The sequence below is a fragment of the Mandrillus leucophaeus genome, unplaced genomic scaffold (assembly GCF_000951045.1).
Source record: "Mandrillus leucophaeus isolate KB7577 unplaced genomic scaffold, Mleu.le_1.0 Scaffold685, whole genome shotgun sequence".
NCBI lineage: Eukaryota > Metazoa > Chordata > Mammalia > Primates > Cercopithecidae > Mandrillus > Mandrillus leucophaeus.
Genome location: NW_012107419.1, coordinates 1668621 through 1687295, shown reverse-complemented (window position 1 = coordinate 1687295; position 18675 = coordinate 1668621). Strand labels below are relative to the sequence as shown.

The 18675-nt window shown below is 39.0% G+C and overlaps 1 protein-coding gene across 1 annotated transcript in view; it reads left to right on the top strand.

Moving 5' to 3' along the window:
• Positions 1–18675, top strand: part of GUCY1A2 (guanylate cyclase 1, soluble, alpha 2) — a 298023-nt gene that overhangs the window by 196490 nt on the left and 82858 nt on the right. The window contains exon 9 of the mRNA XM_012002396.1: positions 17215–17358. Coding sequence (XP_011857786.1) covers positions 17215–17358 — 144 coding nt within the window. The remainder of the gene's footprint in view (positions 1–17214; positions 17359–18675) is intronic.

Here is an 18675-nt window from a genome sequence, read left to right as displayed (position 1 = left end):
CAGGTGTGAGGTGATATCTCATTGTGGCTTTAATTTGCACTTCCCTTATGATTACTAATTTTGAGCCCTTTCATATACCTGTTGGCCATTTTTGTGTATTCTCTTGAAACTGTTTATTCAGGTCCTTTGTTCATTTTTTAATGGGGCTGTTTGGTGTTTTTGCTACCACGTTGTATCAGTTCTTTGAATATTTTGGATATTAACCCCTTATCAGACATGTGGTTTGCAAATATTTTCTCCCCTTCTGTAGGTTACCTTTTTCATTATGTTGATTCTTTTTTTTGCTATGCAGAATATTTTTAGTTTGATGTAATCCCACTTGCTTATTTTTGCTTTTGGTGACTGTGTTGGTGTATCCAAAAAACTCATCGCTAAGGCCAGTGTCACAGAGCTTTGTCCTTACGTTTTTAGCTAAGAGTTTTACAGTTTTGGGACTTACATTTGTGTCTTTATTACATTTTGAGTTGATTTTTCTGTATGTCATAAGAGAAGGATCTAATTTCATTTCCCCAACCCAATCTAGCTTCCCAACCAATTTATTGAAGAGAAAATTCTTCTTTCATTGTGCTTTCTTGGTGTCCTTGTAAAAGATTGTGTAGATTTAGTTCTGGGATCTCATTCTGTGTCATTGGTTTATGTGTCTGTTTTTATGCCAACACCATACCATTTTCATTACAATTCCGTAGTGATTAGCTTGAAATCAGTAAATCTGACGGCTCCAGCTTTGTTCTTCATTCTCAAGATTATTTTGGATATTGCAGTTATATATGAATTTTAGGATTATTTTTTCTATTTCTGTGAAAAATGCCATTGGAATTTTTATAGGGATTGCATTGAATCTGTGGTCACTTTGGGTTTTATGGACATTTTTACAATATTATTTTTTCCATTCCATGAACAGATATTCTTCCACTGATGTGTCTTCTTTAATTTCTTTTATCAATATATTACAGTTTTCAATGTACAGATCATTCACATCCTTGATTAATTTTAAGTAGTTTATTCTTTTTGTTGCTACTTTAAGTGGGATTGTTTCCTTAATTTCTTTTTCAATACTGTGTTGAATAGGATAGGCAAGAGAGGGCATCCTTGTCTTGTGCTGGTTTTCAAGAATGCTTCCAGCTTTTGCCCATTGGTTATGATGTTGGCTTTGGGCTTGTCATTTGTGGTGCTTATTATTTTGAGGTATGTTCCTTCAATACCTATTTTATTGGGAGTTTTTAACATGAATGGATGTTGAATTTTATTGAAAGCCTTTTTCTGCATTTATTGATGTGCGTATCACATTTATTGATGTGCGTATGTTGAATCAATCTTGAAACCCCGGGATAATGCCTACTTGATGATAGCGGGTTATATATATATATATATATTTTTTTTTTTTTTTTTCCTGAGATGGAGTCTCACTCTGTTGCCCAGGCTGGAGTGCAATGGCGTGATCTCAGCTCACTCCAACCTCTGCCTCCTGGGTTCAAGTGATTGCTCTGATTCAGCCTCCCGAGTAGCGGGGATTACATGTGCCTGCCACCGCGCCTGGCTAATTTTTGTATTTTTAGTAGAGATAGGGTTTCACTATGTTGGCCAAGCTGGTCTTGAACTCCTGACTTCGTGATCTGCCTGCCTTGGCCTCTCAAAGTGCTGGGATTACAGACGTGAGCCACGGCGTCCGACTGATAATGGGCAAGCTTTTTGATTTGTTGCTGGATTCAGTTTGCCAGTGTTTTGTTGAGGATTTTTGCCTCAGTGTTCATCAAGGATGCTGGCCCTAAGTTTTTTTCTTTTTTTGTTGTGTCTATGCCAGGTTTTGGTATCAGGATGATGCTGCCCTTACGGAATGAGTTAGGGAGGAGTCCCTCCTCAATTTTTTGGAATAGTTTTAGTAGGAATGGTAACAGCTCTTCTGGCATGAAATATGAGTTCAGTATAAGGTATATAAAAAACAAATTTTATTGGTGTTCTGAAGGAATCAAATATATTATTCTACTGAGGACTGGAGATACTTTCAGAAAAGATATGGCATGAAAGGTGGACTTGGAAGCATGTGACAAATTTGACTTCTGGAAGAGGGACCAGGGGAGGCTTTTTTGTAAATCTATATTTATTCTGAGAAAATAAAAGATAGTAATTCCGTAGATATATAAAAATTGTAGGATTTATGGGTTAAGATGGTCTCCTTTAAAACATGAATTATTGAGGGGTGGATCAAGATGGCAGAACAGAAGTTTCCACTGATTGTCTCCTTCACAGGGACACCAAATTCAGCAACCATCTGCATGTGTGCATGCACACACACACACGCAAATAACTTCGTAAGAACCAAAATCAGGTGAATACTCACAGTATCTGATTTAAACTTCATATCGCTGAAAGAGGCACTGAAGAATGTGGGAAAGATAGTCCTCAGTTGTTGACACTACACCTTCCCAATTCCCCCTGTAGTAGCTGCAAAGCATGGAGAAATTTGTGTACTTGAGACTGCAGTGATTGTGAGACTTTGCATTGAACTCAGTGCTGTCCTGTCACAGCAGAAAGCAAAACCAGGCTGAACTCAGCTGACACCCTCACAGAGAGGAGCATTTAGACCAGCATTAGGCAGAGAGGAATCACGCATGCCAGCGGTCAGAACTTGAGTTCTGCCAAACCTTGCCACCATGGACTAAAGTGTTCTGGGATCTTAAATAGACTTGAAAGTCAGTCCAGGCCACAAGTACTGCAAGTTTTAGTGCTGAGCTGGGCCTGGAGCCAGTGGACTTGTGGGAGACACAACTTACTGAGATAACAACTTGGGCAGCTAAGGGAATGCTTGCAGCACCCCTCCCTCAGCCCCAGGCAGTGCAACTTATATCTCCAAAAGAGACTTCTTCCTTTCGCTTAAGGAGAAGAGAGGGAAAAGTAAAGAGGGCTTTGTCTTGCATTTTGGATACCAGCTCAGCCACAGCAGGATAGGGCACTGGTCAGAGTCATGAGGCCCTATTCCAGGCACTAGTTCCCAGACATTTCTAGATGCACCATGGGCCACAAGGGAACCTACTGTATTGAAGGGAAGGATCCAGTCCTAGCTGGACCCATCACCTAAAGAGCCCTTGGGCCCTGAATAACCACCAGCGATACTCAGCTACTATTCTGTGGGCCTTGAGCAAGACTCTAAGATGCACTGGCTTCAAGTGAGACTCAGCAATCCCCGTTGTGGAGGCTATAGTGAGCGACTTCATTTGGTTGAGAAAAGCGGAGGGGAAAGTAAAGGGGCCTTTGTCTTACACCTTATGTACCAGCTCAGCCCCAGGGAGGCAGAACAACAAGTAAGCCATTGATTCTAGGCCTTGCTCTTGAATAGCATTTCTGGACCTGCTGTGGGCCAGAGGGAAGCCCATTGCCCTGAAGGATAAGTCCCAGGCCTGGCAGCATTCACACAAGCTGACTGATGAGCGCTTGGGACTTAAGTGGACATCAGCAGTAGCCTGTCCAGTGTCCCTGTGGCCTGTGGTGGCCACAGGGTGAGGCTCCTCTGCCTGTGGAAAGGGGAGGGAGGAGTAGGAAGGTGTCTCATGGTTTCAGGGCCAGCTCAACCACACTAGAATAGAAAACCAGGTAGACTTCCAAATGTTTTTATTCCAATCCTTAGCTCTCAGATGGCATCTCTGGACCTCCCTGGGCCTTGGGGTGACTCACTGCAAGGAAGCAAAGGACACAAGCCTGGCTAACTTTGCCACCTGCTGCCGTTAGAGCCCAAGGGCCTTAAGAAAACAAAGGCAGTAGCCAGGTAGTGGTTACAGCAGGTCTTGAGCAAGACCCAGTGTTGTATTGGCTTTAGGTCTGACCCAGCACTGTCCCAGTGTTGGTGGCCACAGGGTTGTTTGTGTCCCTCTATCCCAAGCCCCGGGTGGCTCAGCACAGACAGAGAGACTCCCATTGTTTGGGAGAAAGTGAGGAAAGAGAAAAAAAGAGTCTCTGCCTGTAATCCAGATAATTATTCTGGGTCTTATCCAAGACCACCAAGGTGGTGCCTCTATGAGTGTGTAAAAACCACAGCATTACTGGGCTTGGGTGCCCCCTAATGCAGAGCTAATGCACGTGGCATTAGATCTAGGGCTTAGATAACAACACCCAGGTCCTTTCAAATACCTGGAAAGCCTTCCCAAGAAGGACAAGTACAAACAAGCCCAAACTGTGAAGACCACAATAAATTCTGAATTCTTCATGCACAGACACAGGTGAACATCAACTAGCATCAAGATCATTCAGGAAAACGTGACTTCACCAAATGAACTAAATAAAACACCAGAGACTAATCCTGGAGAAACAGAGATATGTGACCTTTCAGAGAACTGAAAATTCCTGTTTTGAGGAAACTAAGAAAACTAAGATAACACGGAGAAGGAATTCAGAATTCTATCAGGTACATTTAACAAAGAAATTGAAATAATTAAAAAACCTCAAGCAGAAATTCTAAAGTTGAAAAATGCAGTTGACATACTGAAGAATGCATCAGTCTCTTTAATAGTAGAATTGATTAAGCAGAAGAAAGAATTAGTGAGCTTGAAGACAAGCTATTTAAAAATACACAGTCAGAGGAATAAAATTAAATACCTAGGAATGAACTTGACCAAATAAGTGGAAGATCTCTACAATGAAAGGTATACAACATTGATTCAAGAAATTGAAGAAGACATAAAAAATGGAAATATATTTCATGTTCGTGGATTGGAAGAATCAATATTGTTAAAATGTCTATACTACCCAAAGCAAACTACAGATTCAGTGCAATTCCTGTCAAAATACCAATGACATTCTTCACAGAAATATAAAACATAACCTTAAAATATATATGGAATCACAAAAGACCCAGAATAGCTAAAACTATGCAGCAAAAAGAACAAAACTTGAGGAATCACATTACCTGACTTCAAATTATAATACAGAGCTATAGTAACCAAAATAACGTGGTACCGGCATAAAGACAGACACATTGACCAGTGGAACAGAACAAAGAACCCATAATATAGCCATATATCTACAGTTAACTCATTTTTGACAAAGGTGCCAAGAACATACATTTGGGAAAGGACGGTCTCTTCAATAAATGATGCTGGGAAAACTGGATATGTATATGCAGAAGAAAGAAACTAGACCACTATGTCTTACCATATAGAAAAATCAAATTAAAATGGATTAAAGACTTAAATCTAAGACCTCAAACGATGAAACCACTAAAAGAGAACATCAGGGAAACTCTTCAGGACATTGGAGTGGGCAAAGATTTCTTGAGTAACATCCCACAAGCACAGGGAATGAAAGTGAAAACGGACAAATGGGATCACATCAAGTTAAAAATCTTCTGCACAGCAAAGGAAACAATTAACAAAGTGAAGAGACAACCCACAGAATGGGAGAAAATATTTGCAAACTACCCATCTAACAAGAGATTAATAACCAGAATATATAAGGAGCTCAAACAACTCAATAGGAAAAAAAAATCTAATAATCTGATTTTAAAATGGACAAAAGGTCCGAGTAGATATTTCTCACAAGAAGAGAAATGGCAAACGGGTATATGAAAAAGTGCTTAATATCTTTGATCACCAGAGAAATGCAAATCAAACGTACAATACGATAGCATCTCACCTCAGTTAAAGTGGCTTTTATCCCAAGAGACAGGCAATAATAAATACTGGAGAAAATCTGGAGCAAAGGGAACCCTTGTACATTGTTGATGGGAATGTAAATTAGTACAACTAATATGGAGAACAGTTTGTAGGTTCCTCAGAAAACTAAAAATAGAGCTACCCTACAACCCAGCAATCCTACTCCTAGGTATATGTCCAAAAGAAGGGAAATAAATATATGGAAGAGATACCTGCACTCCCATGTTTATTGTAGTACCATTCACAATAGCCAAGATTTGGAAGAAACCTAAGTGTCCATTAACAGACAAATGAATAAAGAAAATGTGATATATATACACAATGGGGTACTATTCAGCCATAAAAAGAATGAGATCCTGTCATCTGCAGTAAGATGGATGGACCTGGAAGTCATTATTAATTGAAACAAGCCAGGCACAAAGACAAACTTCCTTCTTTCTCTCTCTTTCCTTCCGTTTCCTTCCTTCCTTCCTTCTCTCCCTCCCTCCCTTTTTCTTTCTCTCTCTCTTTCTCTCCTTCTCTCTCCCTTTCTATCTCCCTTTCTCTTTCTTCTTTCTTGCTGATTTTATGCAAAGGGCTGGCATTCTGATTGTTCTTTTTTCAGGTTTAATCTTTAATAAAGTTTTAAAGCAAAAAAAAAAAAGAACTTCCTACATTCTCACTTGTGGAAGCTAAAATATAAAAAATTGAATTCATGGAGATAGACAGCAGAAGGGTGGTTACTAGACACTGGGAAGGGTAATAGGGTCGACTTAGGGAAGTTGGGATGATTAATGGGCACAAAAAAAAAGAGAAAGAACGAATAAGACCTAGTATTTGCTGGCACAACAGGATGTCTATAGTAAAAAATATTTTAATTGTACATTTAAAAATAACTGAGGATAATTATATATATTATATATGTAATATATACTGTATACCCACAATTAAAAATAAAAAATAAGAAAGAAACCACCACACAAAAAATACTAAAAAATGAATTCTTATTTTCACTTGATATGCTAAATTGGGTCACAGGATTTACTTTTGTGACATCAATTAACATTATTTAGCACTCCTTCTGTGTTTATTCAAAATATAGCAGACGTTCACCATTCTCTGGGGATATATTTAAAGTTCTTGTATCAGAAATCCTTGAAAAATAATAGACTCGATATTATTTTATAAAGAGTGAGTGGATGAACTCTAGGTAGAGCAATAACTTTGAATATTAATATGGTGGTGGGAGGTACAGAAAGTTTGCAAAGAAGATTGAGTTATCCATTTTGATTGGGACATGGAGTAAATTACAGTGGCTGAGGTGGATGAACCTGGGAAACTGGAGTCCTGTTGTTGAAGATCTCACAGGACTATCAGAAAGAAATTTAGAATTGCCCACATCTAACAATGATTTAGAATGAAATTTTGACTGGGTATTTTAATGTGTTTCTCTTTCCTAACATGCTTCAGTATTCAGTATCCTTTATGATAAACAACCTGGGAGGTAGAAACAGTATTTTCCACACGATGGAGATTCCTGTGCAGGAACCGGAAGGCACATTGAAAGACCTACTGAGAGTTTTATCAGGCGGAGAGCTTTCTGTGATAGGCAGTCATTTGGAATCCATTTTCCTTCATTTGGGAGTAGTTCCCAGGCCAAATCACTGTTCTATTTATATCCATGACCTCCTTTTCAACACTGTACCAGCTGAACACTGTAGAGACATCCTTAAAAGCAGCCGTATTTGGGTCAAAAATCTCAACTAAAATGAGTGTAAGGAGACAGATTTTTTTTTGTAAAGAAAGAATGAAGAGGGTCTTTTTTAAAGTAGCCTTGTCAGTAAAACCTTAAACTTGTTTCCATTTGAATTGCTAAATCATTATGTACAATGAGCTTGGGTGTGTTTAATTGAGCCCAACAAACTTTCTTTGGATCACTGAATGCCTACTGTGCTAGATTCTCAGCATGTGTGGTGTGTATGCGTGTGCATGTGCACATTTGGACTGGTCGTTGTAGTCTGCACTTTCAACAAACAAGGAAGTATCTGGAAAAGTTTGTACCCCTATGGACGGAGTGGAATACAGAGAAGGAGTACATGGGAATAGCTGGGATCAGGTTAGAAGTGCTTTTCTCCTTTCTGAAAGCCACTGCTCTTTAAAAAAAAGCTATGATCACTGCCATTGCACTCCAGTCTAGGCAACAGAGCAAAAAAAAAAAAAAAAAAAAAAAAAAAAAAAAAGGTGAATATCCAGGTGAATATTATACTATTTTTAACTCACTTCATGTACAGAAGTCTTCAGACTTTGGGAATCATATAAAACAACTGAAGCTTATGAATGCAGATAGCTGGCCCTTATATCCATATTTTGATCCAGTAAATCCAAGTGGAGCCTGGGAATCTAATTTTTAACAAGTACCTTCTAGGTGATTCTTATGCAGGTTGTCCTGAATTTTGCAACTGAAAACTTGCTTAAGGGCCAGTTCTGCCCCTAAAATGTAGAAATTGGATGCAGTTTAAAGCATTTAATAGAACTCTTATGGGCATCCTGATACTATACTCAGGTCCAGGGATATAAAGTTAAGTAAATATATAGTAGGCAGAGAGGAGTATAAACACACACACACAGATTAACATGATACATACTGCGAGAGTGATAGAAATTTGTCCATCATCAGGTATGGTTGTAAGAAAGTTACAGATCCCTCCTTGCCAAACAAAAAGGAAGAAAATTACGGATCCAGAAATCAGGAAAGAAAACTTGAAAATACTGAGGGCAGAGTCCTGAGATAGACTTTGCCTAGTTTGCAGTTTTGTTTGGGATGTGCCCTAAAAAAGTCATGTACTCAGTGAAGTGGAAATGGTTTTTCTTCTCTTTTTGCATCTTCTCCTTTAAAAGTAATATGTGCATCCAGGAGCCTTTCAGGGGCCTTTAGAAAGAGTAAATAAGCCTAGTTTCAATCCATCCTCTCTGTTAGGGTCTCTGAGAATCAGGCTTTGAATTTAAAGCTGTACTGGAGAAAAAAGCTATCCACATCTAAAAATGATGGTGGGCTTTAGGAGCAGATGACCTCTTATTTCCCTGAGCCTATGCAAGGAGTGGGCACCTGTGTACACAGATTTTTCTCTCTGAAGTGCCACTGTAGGTTAATGACAGTACCCGCTGAGGACTTTCAGTTCTTCATATGACAGATAGTAATGTCCATAGAAAGTTCGAGGTATTATGAGGTCAGTGACTCTTTATTACACCTCAGTTCTGTAGATATTACCTATGACTTCATATGGAGAACAAGTACGGAGCTCCAGCCTCTACAACATTAATTTCATTAATATGCAAAAATTATTGCTAGAATATTAACCTTTAGCATCATAAAATAAGATCCTATAATACAGATCTTCATATTAAATGACTACAAGATTACTTACAGAAACTCAAAAGACCATCTTAATAACTTTCCTTTTTGGTAATCACATTTATAGGGAAGGATAAAATTAAAATGTGGAGGTAGATTCACAATATAATGTCTGATTAAAATGCGTATGCTTATGCCCAGCTGCCAAAGAGGTAGAGGCTGTTTCTTCGTTCCCTCTGGGAGGTGGAGCCTCTTCTTCCTCAGTTTTGTTTATCTCTTTTGTTTAGAGGAGGGCACTCCATCCTCTCGAGCTAGAAGCCAGAGGTATGGCAATTTTCAGGTCCCCCCACCCTGCCAGTCATTGCCTGTGATGACTTAGTTTTCTTCTGGCACCACTGGTCTTGGTGAGCATCCTGCTTTCAGGAAGGAGTGCCCTCTCAACTCCCATAAATATTGGGAGAATAACCTACAGGGTTGTGACTGGGACTGGGACTCAGGCAATAGCTGGTAGGGTGAGTTTGCTAAAAAAGTGATAAGTGAGGAGTGTGCCATTTTCTCAATAGCAGCAGGAGAGGTGAGGAAAGCAGAGGAGGTGGTGGGTAAAAAGAAGGTGGAGAGGGGCTGGTGGAGGAAGAAATGTAGGTTGAAGAAGAGTTGGTGAAGTGATATCCATGTAGAGAAGAGAGGAAATGATGAAGGAAAATAAAGTGACAGAGATAAAGGAGGAGGCAAAGCCCTGGCCTCTGAATGCCAAGGACTTTCTGAAGGCTGCAGCTGGAGACAGTACATGCACAGGCTAACAGGGCCTTCCTCCAGCTGGAGCCCAAGTTTGGGTGGATACGGTGACACTGAGATGAGACCACAGATTCATCAAAGAAAATAGACTCACCTTCTGAGATGCCGCCTTTTGAAACCACCCCCACCCAAAGGTCATGCATAGGGGCTAAGATGCAGATTTGCTGAGGGCCATCTCAATTAAGACGTAAAAAGAGTTCAGACATCTAAGGACATGCTACACATTCAAATTCTTTTTTGAACAAACCTCTACTTCAGAAGCAAGGTAATCATTAAACAATATGGGGTCAGATCCTCTGGACAAGTGGCATTTCCTTTCACTCCAGTCACATGGCAAGGATCCCATGCCCCAGTCCTGTAGGAGCAGGATATCAACTGTAGGTTCTTCACCTGGTCCTCAGACTACAGCCTTCCAGAACCTAAGATTGCTGTTATTTTTAAAGAGATCTCTAGCCCAACTCCTGAAATACCAACTGTTATGTGGAGGAAAAGCCAGGTTACCTTCAGCAGGGCAGCCCATGGAGATACTCAGGCTGTTCTGGTATCAGTGTAGCTAACTCCTACTTTTGGAAGTTGCCCCTGCTCCAGATCATCTGCCATCTATTGTTGGACCTGTGCTTGGCCAACAGTGATGTCTGTGTGCTGACCTCCTTGCATCTTGGTTCTGGACTTTTAGTTCTCCCAACTTCAAGAATGTGGCTTCTATGAACATGCCTATCACTTTGTCTAAGCCAGGAAAATGATGAAAACTGCATTCTTTCATCTACATGGCTTGAACCCTTATCTATGTCAGGGCCTTCCTGTCTCTTTTTGATGTGGATCTTCATGAGTTATCTTCAAAGACGGTCAGTGTATCTTAAAGAACTGCAACCTCAGGAACAACGAAAGACTGGGTTCAAGGCTGGTGGCAAGCTGCTTATCTTCGAGTATGTCCAGTGAGTATTCCATGGACCTGATACCTTTGCTTGACCACAATCATACAGATTTTCATCTTTGGTTAGGAGTTCATTCCAGCCACCCTATTGAGTATCTGGCAAAACAGGGACATAAACAGTGGCAAGTTGCTGTCTATGTCTGAAGTGAAGGACAAAAAGTAGAGAGCCTCTTAATCTGCCCCAAGACCATAGTTTTTCCTACTCTTCTGTTACTAGTAAGTATCCATGAAGGCCTGGGCCATAGTTTCTGTTTGTGTGTGTGTGTGTTTCCTGGCCAGCCTTTTGGATATTCTTATGCAGACCGCCATTGACCTCATTGTTCAGTTTCTAGTCACCAAGGACCTCCACAACTGCTTGTGGACTCAGGCTCTTGGCCAACCATTGGAGAAGCCATCTACTATGCCCCATCCTCCCTGTCACCCAGGACCCAGACCAAATGTCAGCTGATTGGGCTAGCAGGTATGGCCCAGTAAGGGAAATATGGCGTCCTTTCTAAGAACCAAGCATTCTTGGTGACAGCCAATAAGACCATGAAGAATATGGGACATTTACCAGTCCCCTTTCACCCACCTGAGCATGATGAGATGTCCAGGTGCTCTGTGAGATACTAGGAGGGAAAAGAAGGCGTTTCTCATCTTTAAAGTTTATCTATATCTGTCTACCTACATCTCATTCCAATATCTCTTCTCTCCCTGTCTCTTTTTAAGGAACTAGAATCCCCTGGAACACAAAATGGCTGGAAAGCAGACTTTCTAATTTGCTGCTTCTCTTGATTGTATCCAGGGAAGATTGTTCAGTAAAGTAGATTACCAGAGCTCTCTGACCCTCTGCTCTTATGCCCCATAGAAAATTCAAAGAGGGACAGATCTAAGACTGTGCGATTGAAGGACTGAGGTGGTCACGAGTCCCATGGAACAGGGATGGTTAATTGCCTAATTGTGTACATTGTTCTTTTGGCTAATCTTATCCTCAATACCGACCCCCTCACCCCCACTCCTTTCTTCCATCTGTGCCCAAATATCTAAGAAATTCCCAGATATTTCTTGAGTATTAACCTAGAGGGCAAGGAGAAAACTGTTATGGGAATGAAATTCTATTAGTAACTAAAAGAAATTCTTTTAAATGATCTAAAACTAAAATAAACAAACTAGGTAAATGGGATGGACGCAGGGGCTCATGCCTGTAATCCCAGCACTTTGAGAGGCTAAGGTGGGCAAATATCTTGAGTCCAGGAGTTCGAGACTAGCCTGGGCAACATGGCGAAACCCTGTCTCTAAAAAAATTAAAAAAAAAAAAATAGCCAGGCATGGTGACATGTGCCTGTAGTCCCAGCTACATGGGAGGCTGTGGTGAGAGGATTGCTTGAGCCCGGGATGGAGAGGTTCCAGAGAGCCCAGATCATGCCACTGCACTCCAGTCTGGGTGGCAGAGTGAGACCCTGTCTTAAAAATCAAACAAAAAACAAGGTGAATGCATAACTCTAATATATTTATTTATACCACCTTTATTTCTGGAATAATGTAAGGACTTTGATTCTAAAGATTTGAGAAAATATAAACTGAGATAGGCAAATTCTTTAAAGTTTTATAAAAGCAGCTATAGTAATATGTAAGGGAGCAGTTGTATATATTTTTAGTACTTAAGCCTCCTCTTCTATGTTTAGAAAATAATGTAAGTTTTTCAGACATTTGCATAAGCATTATCTTTTCCCCATCTCCATGCTCAGTTTAGCCATCTTTATTCTTATCCAGTGCCATTCACGAACAGGTGGGAGATGGTGAAAATAAATGAAATGCACTATTTTAAACTGTGTCTGTTGTATTTAAAACTGTATAAAAACACTGAGGCAATTATAAAGGAATTCAGAACAAAGTCAACTTTTTGGACAGGTTTTTTGTTTTTTGTTTTTGTAGTCTATTTACAGTGCCCCCTTGTTTCATTTTGGTTTAGCTCAAGGAAATAAACTCAGGAGCAACGGAATTGATACATGTCACTTTCACTTTTCCTGCTCCTCATGAAGCAAAACCCACTAATTACTTCGAAGGAATCTGCTAACACTTCCACATATATTTAATTTTGCTAAACTCGTATAGAACTGCCTTAGAGAAAGGAAGAAGAGAGAAAAAAATGGAGCATTCCTGGAAAGCTGCATTAAGACAGTTGTGTTTCTGCCAGTATTCTTCAGGGGCTGAATATATCTGGAAAGAAAAAAAAAATCACAAAGATATATTAGACTTTACTTAATGTATATGCCAACTACTTAACCTTTCCAGACATTTTGATATTAGAGAATGTGTGATTATTTATTCATTCATGTCTTCATTAATGCTGTCTACTAAATATTTCTGACTCTTCTCTTCTGTGCACAAGGTGGTTTGCCATTTCCCATTCTCTATATGTTAAGCATAACCATGTAACTTGCTCTGGTCAATAAATCATGAAAAGAAGATATATATGTCACATCTGGGAGGAAGCTTTAAGAGTTCCTGTACAATTAGTCAGAACCTTTTTTCCTCTGCAGCCTTGATCTCCTGGGCTCTAGCGATCCCAAGTAGCTGGGACTATAGGTAAGGGCCACTTTACCTGGATAATTTTATTTTTTATTTATTTTTTTGTAGAGGAGATTGAGGTCTCACTATGTTGCCCAGGCTGGTCTTGAACTCCAGGACTCAAGCAGCCCTCCTGCCTTGGTCTCCCAAAATGTTGGGATTCCAGGTGTCAGCCACCACACCTAGTCTTAAAGTTTTATACAATCATGTATGAATTGTAATATGAATTTGCTATATTTACATTGTGCCCATATTTATTTTGTACTTCATTCATTTATATGTTATATCAGTTGGTAACATATTGGTCCAACTTTTTAAGGAGAAAATGCAACATATAACTAATCTCTGTGTATTCTTGTGCAAATTCTAGAATACACATTTAATGGAATTCAGTGCATCTTTTTCTGAAAAGATAATTGAGATGTTGATGAGGATGACGATGATGATGATAGACATTTCAGGAAGTGATTGTGCTCTAGGAACTTGCATGTTCAGAGCGACTGCAAAGCATTTTGATTTGTGCAGGCAATTTACTGACTATATGTTCTGGTATCTGAAAACCAGAAATAAATATGAAAGGGTGGGATAATATGAGGATTAGCAAAGAACATTGTCTTATTAGGGGAAAAATAGTAAATGGCCACATTTTAGATGTTTATTCTTTGATGGGTGTCTTCCTTAGTGAGAATTATTTCCAGGAAGTATATTTTAGTCTTTGGAATAAAACTTTTGCCAACTCATACTGCATTGTCTTTCTATTCTTACAGTATAATTTTATTTTCATTTTTCTGGCATCAGAAAACAGGTCTTAAAGTGAAATTTTTGAATATAATGATAGCTCTGGGGGTATTTGAATCAGTTTTGATGCACATTTCCTGATGATCAAGTGATAAGTTTTGCAGTGTTGGTCCCATGAGCTTCTTAAGTATTCTCATAATATTCCCTAAATTAGTGCTCATATAATTTCATGCAGTATATCTTTTTAATATTGTAGTGTTGGAATGCTTTTACATGGAAATTTAATTTTTGATATTAAAAATAATAGAATATTTTATAATTCTTAGTATATTTATGCTGGAAGCATCTCCATCACTGATGCATTTTCCTATACAGATCTACATAGCACACAGATCTAGGTGGCGCTCATAAAATGAATGACGAAAATAAGCCAAGAGTGAAAATTACTTACTGTAATTATGGTTAGCATGGTTGATTGACTTATTTATTCATTTAGCAAATATTCAATAAATATTATTTAATAAATAGCTATATCATAGACATTATGCTAAGTTCTGTGAATACAGAGATGAAAAAAACATAGTCCCATTTCTTAAAAGCTCACATCGTAGCCAGGGATACGTATTGACTTTATATAGATACATATTGATTATAGCTTATGCTGAATGTTAAAGCAGAGATATGTGGAAGTGCTGTCGAAACAGAATAAAGAAAGGATTAGTTCTTTGAGAAATAATTTGATAAAAACTAAAGGAAGGAACATGGAGCACATCACAGAAAAAGTGACACTGGAATTGTGCATTTAGTACAATTTTTCATCACTTCAGCCTAATTAATAACATTAAAACTATTGAGGATTTTATTAGGTTGGTGCAAAAGTAATTGCAGTTTTTGCCATTAAACCACCATCTCTATTGTGGATAATTAGAGAGCTTTTATCTAAAGTACTAGAACTTTTATTCCATGTTCTATGCTGTGGAAATGGGGTAAATATTTAAAATATTTATCAACAGCAATGGCCATTCAGAATGGATGCTGACAACAGAATTAGAAGAGAGTAGACCCATACAGTAGCTGTTGACTCTCAATTATGTGGTTATGGATGGGCCTCTGCACCTCAGTTTTTCATCTTTCAAATATCACTAATGCTTGTTTCTTTTTTTAAAATTATACTTTAAGTTCTGGGGTACATGTGCAGAACATGCAGGTTTGTTACATAGGTATACACGTGCCATGGTGGTTTGCTTCCCCCATCAACCGTCATCTACATTAGGTATTTCTCCTAATGCTACCCCTCCCCTAGTCGCCCACCCCCTGACAGGCTCCGGCATGTGATGTTCCTCTCCCTGTGTCCGTGTGTTCTCATTGTTCAACTCCTGCTTATGAGTGAGAACTTGCCGTGTTTGGTTTTCTGTTCCTGTGTTAGTTGGCTGAAAACAATGGTTTCATGTTTTGTCCCTGTCCCTGCAAAGGACATGAACTCATCTTTTTAATGGCTGAATAGTATTCCATGGTGTATATGTGCCACCTTTTTTTTTTTTTTTGAGACCAAGTCTTACTCTGTCACCAGGCTAGAGTGCAGTGGTGTGATCTTGGCTCACTGCAACCTCCGCCTCGCGGGTTCAAGCAATTCTCCTGCCTCAGCCTCCCTAGTAGCTGGGCAGGCATGCACCATTACACCCAGTTAATTTTTGTATATTTAGTAGAGATGGGGTTTTACCATGTTGGCCAGGATGGTCTCGATCTCCTGACCTCGTGACCCGCTGCCTTGGCCTCCCAAAGTACTCACAGGCGTGAGCCACCACACCTGGCCTAATACTTGTTTCTTTGATGTAGGATATTTGTGAAGATAAAATGGGACCATGTACATAAAGTGGTTGACACAATTAACGGTATGCAGTATGAATATTTAAGAAACATTAGGCATTACAATTTTTAAGAGTAAGAAAGAACAGACCTGATGAAAAGTTACAGATATATCTAAAAGTGTGGAACAATTTTCTTCAGGTGGAAAAATTGGGGAAAAAAATACTTTCCAAAGGAATACTTGAAAGTTGGAAGGAGATGAAGAGATGGCTCTGGAAAAGGCGATCATTTGGAAATTATCTAGGCAAAATACTGACAGTTCTATTTTCGTGGGGGATAATTATTTTATATTATAGTTGTTCCTAATTTCAATGATCATCTCTAGCGATAGTGTTAATGAACAACCCTGGAGTGAGATGTCAGTATTTGACTGTGGCTGTTTGCAAACTCTGCTGTGATTATACACAGTTGTCTAATTGCTTAATTTATTGATGTTTTGCCGACGTGTTTTTCAGCAACATTTGTGATTGCAGATAACTAATCATTTCTCTTCGGGCTCATTATCATACGTTTGCATTTGATTTGTCTGATTGCTGCAGGTGGAAACAATAGGTGATGCCTACTGTGTTGCAGCAGGGCTCCACAGAAAAAGCCTCTGCCATGCTAAACCTGGGCAGGCATGCACCATTACACCCAGTTAATTTTTGTATATTTAGTAGAGATGGGGTTTTACCATGTTGGCCAGGATGGTCTCGATCTCCTGACCTCGTGACCCGCTGCCTTGGCCTCCCAAAGTACTCACAGGCGTGAGCCACCACACCTGGCCTAATACTTGTTTCTTTGATGTAGGATATTTGTGAAGATAAAATGGGACCATGTACATAAAGTGGTTGACACAATTAACGGTATGCAGTATGAATATTTAAGAAACATTAGGCATTACAATTTTTAAGAGTAAGAAAGAACAGACCTGATGAAAAGTTACAGATATATCTAAAAGTGTGGAACAATTTTCTTCAGGTGGAAAAATTGGGGAAAAAAATACTTTCCAAAGGAATACTTGAAAGTTGGAAGGAGATGAAGAGATGGCTCTGGAAAAGGCGATCATTTGGAAATTATCTAGGCAAAATACTGACAGTTCTATTTTCGTGGGGGATAATTATTTTATATTATAGTTGTTCCTAATTTCAATGATCATCTGTAGCCATAGTGTTAATGAACAACCCTGGAGTGAGATGTCAGTATTTGACTGTGGCTGTTTGCAAACTCTGCTGTGATTATACACAGTTGTCTAATTGCTTAATTTATTGATGTTTTGCCGACGTGTTTTTCAGCAACATTTGTGATTGCAGATAACTAATCATTTCTCTTCGGGCTCATTATCATACGTTTGCATTTGATTTGTCTGATTGCTGCAGGTGGAAACAATAGGTGATGCCTACTGTGTTGCAGCAGGGCTCCACAGAAAAAGCCTCTGCCATGCTAAACCCATTGCTCTGATGGCCTTGAAGATGATGGAACTTTCAGAAGAGGTGCTGACACCTGATGGAAGACCGATTCAGGTAACCCTCCCAACAATCTGGTTTGAGTAGTAAGTGCACCATTAACTGGAGGCGGCAAGTAACTCCCTTCTGAGTTCTACTTTTTGTAATTTATAGATCTAGACAAGTTGGGTGCTTAAGGAGGACAAGGAGTGACTAGAGATGACTCATAAATCCAGGAAAAGAACAAATGGAATAGGTCCAAGATAGGAAAAGGTTTGTGGAAGGCAAATTACTGTAGAGGAAAGAAAGAGCTAAAAGATTAGACCCAAGGGAAGAACTTACTGTCAGTGACCAGGTCATCAAATCCAAGCAAGAATGATGGTGAGATTCAGAGTTTTAGAGGTAACCCAAGAAGTAAAAAATACAAAAAAAGCAAGAAAATGGAGGACCTGCACAACTTCCTGTAGGTAATATACAGCTGAAACTTCAGAGCTCAGAGTTACTTCTGGAGTTTTTCTTGTGGCAGAGTTTGAAGATTGCAGCCTAGTAACTGTAAAAACTTTAAAAACAGTGGAAAGTCCAGATCCTGGTGTGTTGTACTCTTGGTTCTGATGGTCTTCTGCAATCTGAGGTCTACCTCTGGGAATGAATTAGGTCATCTACCGTATTTCTGCTAGAGCCCAATGATGGATCCCAGAAGTGTCATTACTTTGAAATCAGAAATCTTATATTTGGAGAAGTAAACTTGTATTCAAGTCCACCCTTTCATAACAGCTCACCAGCTAAGAGTTAAGAAAACACGGGGCAGGGGATAGAAATGGCTAAAAATGTGAGTACCATCCTAGTTCTGGCATTATAGCAGACTGGGGACCCTGAACAATCCATCTGTTAAAATTATGAAAATATTGGGTTAAATATATTAAAAAATGTTTTTAAAAAAACTATTAGGCACTTCTCTGAGCTCATAGGAAAGGGGAAAACATGACAATTACACTATGTGTGTATATTGAAAAAAAAATGTAATTGGCGAATTTAACTTAAGAGCCCTGTTGTTAGCAATGATAGAAGGAATCTAGGAAATATTATTCCCCCCAGAAGATGCCAACTTCAATCCTATCCTCAAATAATTTTCACAGATTCTGTGTGTTATAAAAAATAAGGTTCTAGTTTGTGGTTGTATTTTTATCTTTTAGTTGTTCTTGATAAGCTGGAAGGTTTAATTTTAATGTTTTAAATGAAACATATTTTATTTTATAATTTGTAAATTTTTGACCTGACTAGTTCACAAAAATCCTTCCCAACTTAATTTCCTAATGATAAATTTGCAGTTTTATAGTATGAGTTTTTACATTTAACCCACCTGGAAGATGAAGGTTATTAAAATGTGTAATAACC